The following is a 4,454-nucleotide window of genomic DNA, read 5'->3' as shown; positions in this document are numbered from 1 at the left end:
ATGTGCTTTCCACTGACGCTGTTGAGAGTAAGTGTCTGATTAACCTTTTTGCACCCTCAAGAGGAGCGGTAACATGGATTTGTTGACTGCTTAACAAAGGAGTGAACTGCTTTTTGCTTATTAGAGCCCCCTCCCCCCACCCTCCCCCTTCCGCTCCTACACCCCCTCCCCCGCGCCCCCTTCCCCCACCCTCCCCCTCACCCTCCATCTGCCCGTTGTGGGCGGCTGTCCTAATGCATATTGATTGTGTACGCAACTGCGTGTCTGCATATCTGGCGCCGAACATAATTGGTACTTACGGCCGAGCAAATGTTCGTGTTATAAGTCGTCAGCCAACAGAGCCTTCAGATGAGCCCAGACGACTCTCTACGCTCTTTGTTGAATATTTTCCGCTTCCAGTGGCCATCCTACTTTCAGAAGTACTGTTGGGTCCGGCCGTCAAGGCATGCATGCAACGTGTGTGTGCTTGTATGTGTCGTCGAGTGTCGCTGCCGTGCGTGGGCGTGCGCGTGCGTTCATCTCCTTCTTCCGCCGGTCATGTTTTTCTCCTCTACATAATACAACAATTATTGGTTCAAGTGCTACAGCATAGATTTTAAAGCAAATCACTGTTCCCCCCACAGTTCCGGAGACCCTCTCTTTTAAACGTGTCCAGTGTCATAGCATTAAATTTCAACGAAATCCTAGTTCCGGAGACCCCATTTTCGAACATAGCCAGTTCCAGAGCATACCACATTCAACAAACATTAGTTCCAGAGACCCCCATTTTCAGGTCTGAGTTAGTTCCAGAGCCCCCCCATTTTTGACTTCGCAGTGGCACATACCTACCATAATGTGGGGTGAGTGCCCCCACCCCCCGGGGTTTCATCTCCTTGGTATATGTTGCTCCTTGGTTCCCTGCAGAATTTTTTTCCCAAAATAGTGCCACGGCAGTGCCGTGCTGCCGTGGCGGCCACTACGGCCCTGAGTATTGGCTTATAGACCTATAGGGATTCCTATAGACGCGGGTACATGCAGCTATAGACCAACAGACCAAATATACATATATATATATATATCATAGAGGCGGTGGAACAAGTGTGAACAACATATGGTAATGAATTATTGTAATGGGGCGGGACAAGTGTGAACACACTAACAACATGCATATATCTTTCTCATCGCGACTGAGGCTATTGTTAGCCGCAGGCTAATAATAAATGCGCAGGACCGCTACGGGAAGTGATAAACATCAGTTAGCCCAGGCGCATGCATTATACATGAACAAGACGTGTGTTTACAGTTAACACACGATCATAGACATTCACGCAACACTGTACGACACAGGCCTGCAATCATACACGCAGTAGACCATACAATGTGTGTACACTGTACAGTACTGCCACTGTATGCTACAAACGTACAGCATTAGCTAGACTGGTGCGCAAGAGGCAACCTATGGCAGAAGGCCTAACCCTGCTCTAGGCCCTGCAACAGTTGTGCTTTAAAACAGCGCCGCATTCACGGACTTAATTCCATTGTTAAAAATAAAAAAGCATTTATTGTCGACTAGATTAAAAAGCATTGCACCTGGATGGGTGGAAGGTCACGAATACTTCCACGGTGCTAGAACCGGATGTCCACCATGGGCCCATCAAGCGACAATGAACGCCACGCGGCGGCTGCACCACAATCGGTGCAGCGCGCCACATAGAACTACTACCTGGGACCCGCACAGACACCACCCGCCGCACGGGTCGACGACGCTAGCCCGACCGCACTTTGCTCACACACACCTGCGTGTTCTCCGGGTTGCGGCCCTCGACGAACAGCTCCTTGTTGAGGTAGTCCATGGCTCCGTAGACGGCGGCGCGGGCCGCGCACGCCGCGCGCTCGCCCCAGTTAACGCCGTCGGCCAGCGCGAGGATGCAGTTGTTCTCACGAGCGCAGATGCCAAACACGTCGGCGACGGGCTCTCCTGCAAAGGAACAACACACGCGCTCATTCTACTAACTGATTATTAGACCATTAACTATATAACCAATCGCATTGGCTACAGATTCATTCATCAGCCATATACGACCCTTATAATTATGACTGTCGCTATACCCCCGGGGAGAAATCCGAAAATACCAACCGTGCCTGACCGAACTGTGCCCTTCGACCCAAGGAATTTGACCCCGTGACATACCGCTCATCTTGCCCGTGATCTACCAGTCATCTCGCCTGTGATCTACCGGTCATCTCGCCTGTGATCTACCGGTCGCCTTGTCCGTGACCTACCGGTCGCCCATGACCTGCCGGTCGCCTTGTCCTTGGCCTACCGGTCGCCCGTGACCTGGCGGTCGCCTCGCCCGGGACCTACCGTCGCATCAGGGGAGGCTACCTGTTCAGGAGAGCGCGCATCGGGGGAGGCTACCTGTTCAGGAGAGCGCGCATCAGGGGAGGCTACCTCTGTAGTGGAGCACGCATCGGGCGAGAGCTCGGGCGGGGAAGGCGTCGCATAGGCGTCGTTCTGTGTCCAGGAGAAGCTCGCCTTCTGCGAGGGACTCCTCTCGATGCGGATCTCGCCGTCCGGCATGCTCTGCGCGCGCTTGATGGTCGCTTCGACCCCGGCGCGCGCCGTCAGCGGGCTGCGCCGCCGCGCCACCTCGAAGGCGACGATCGACGCGTGGTCAAGCTTTCCCGGCATCGCGAGCATCGCCTCGCGCAGCCGGCGGTCGCGGCGGCGGCGCTCGCGTCGCGACAGCTCCGCCTCGCCGCTGTACGTGCCCGGGTTCTCGAGCACCTTGCGCCGCGCGTCCGTCAGCTTGAGCACGTGCTGCGTGAGGTCGGCGCACAGCTCCTGCGCCGAGCACGGGCACTCGCGCATTGCCTCAAACTCGCGCACGACGCCCTCCATCGCGCGCAGCGACTCGACGTGCCGCTCGAGCGCGTCCATCTTCGGCAGCGCCCCCATGCGGCCGGCGAACGTCTTGCCGCGGCCGGCCGTGCTGTTCGCCTCGTCGCTGCGCGCGACGGCGATGTGGTCGACGACGGGGTCGAAGTTGTCGGTGATGCCGTCGCTGGCGAGGAAGACGAGATCGCCGGCGCGGCACAGCGTCATCGAGCATGTCATGTTGGTGAGGTCCGGGTTGAGGCCGTCGACGGGACCGAGGGCGCCACCGGGGTTGCGCAGGTCGCGGTCGCTGCTGAGGTCGTGCGAACCTGCGGAGGGTCAAGCGTGAGGTTCGTGAGCGTCGCGATCGAGATTGCTACGTACGGTGACTCAGGAAAAGGAAAGCGAAGGCAGCGAGTCGTAAAAGCAGTTCGTGAGCGAGGACTAGTACGTATGGCGTAAGGCAGCGAGGCGAGTCGTAAAAGTGTGACGAGTCGCGAGAGAGAGTCTAGTAGCTGCGTTGTGAGGTATTTACACACAACAAATACGCATCTGTAATAATACATCATCATTAACAATAATACATCATCTAGTTGCGGTGTGAGGTATATATTCAACCACGACAGCCCGTCCCCTTCCTCTCCCTTTTAACACTCTTCTTTACACCCCAACCCCCGTACGCCCTCGGTTGACATGGAACCCTCCCATCTCTCGTATAACACCATCACCTCCACCAGACACACCCACACACACCCTCGGTAGACCAGGCTCCTCAGTAGACATGGCACCCTCCCTATATCATATCAAGAGCTAATAATACCATATAATTATAATCATAATCAGTATAAGTATCATTATCAGTATTATAATTATTCTTATAACATATATTATCAGTATCATAACTATTATTATAATCATTATAATTATAATTATAATTATGATTATTACCATATAATAATAATAATCGTATCTCCCCCCCACACACGCACCCTCAGTGGACTCATCCCCCTTCTTCTCCCACGCCACGCCACACTCCCTGCTCCCACCACCCACCCCCGGCACCCTCTGCGACCTTCGCTCACCTTCGGTGACCTCGATGACGCCGCGCTTGCGGTTGTAGACGTACGCGTAGCTGTCGCCGACGTTCGTCACGCAGACAGCATACTTGTCTGAGTCGCGTAGCGGACAGACGAACGCGATGCAGAGCGTCGTCAGGAAGCCGCTGCGCTCGATGATCGCGCGCTGCGCCGAGTCGAAGCTCGACATCAAGCAGCAGAACACCTCCTGCGAACAACAACGCAGCAGCAATGAGTCATTGTTCGAGTGTGAACAACAATGGTAATGACCCTTACAAAAACAAGAGCCGCAGAGCGTCTGGGCTCATCTGAGGTCTGTTGCTACGATTATAAACGTAAAATTTCAGTCGTACGTAGTACCACATTTGTTAGGCGCAGATATGCAGACACGCAGTTGCGTACACATCATTGTTAGGACACGCCCACTATCGCAGATGGAGGGGCCACCATAACATATTGAGGGTCAAAAGGTTATCAGACACTTACTTTTCGCACGTCAGTGGAAAGCACATTTCATGGTC

The 4,454-nt window shown here is 54.4% G+C and overlaps 1 protein-coding gene across 1 annotated transcript in view; it reads right to left on the bottom strand.

Annotated features, from left to right (window-relative positions):
• Nucleotides 1-4,454, bottom strand: part of LOC106805850 (PP2C-like domain-containing protein CG9801) — a 32,568-nt gene that overhangs the window by 2,356 nt on the left and 25,758 nt on the right. Inside the window, exon 4 of the mRNA XM_014807621.1 lies at nucleotides 1,776-1,957. Coding sequence (XP_014663107.1) covers nucleotides 1,776-1,957 — 182 coding nt within the window. The remainder of the gene's footprint in view (nucleotides 1-1,775; nucleotides 1,958-4,454) is intronic.

The sequence above is a fragment of the Priapulus caudatus genome, unplaced genomic scaffold (genome assembly GCF_000485595.1).
Source record: "Priapulus caudatus unplaced genomic scaffold, Priapulus_caudatus-5.0.1 Scaffold130, whole genome shotgun sequence".
NCBI lineage: Eukaryota > Metazoa > Priapulida > Priapulimorpha > Priapulimorphida > Priapulidae > Priapulus > Priapulus caudatus.
The sequence above is the reverse complement of the archived record's forward strand: the minus strand, read 5'-3'. Positions and strand labels throughout refer to the sequence as shown.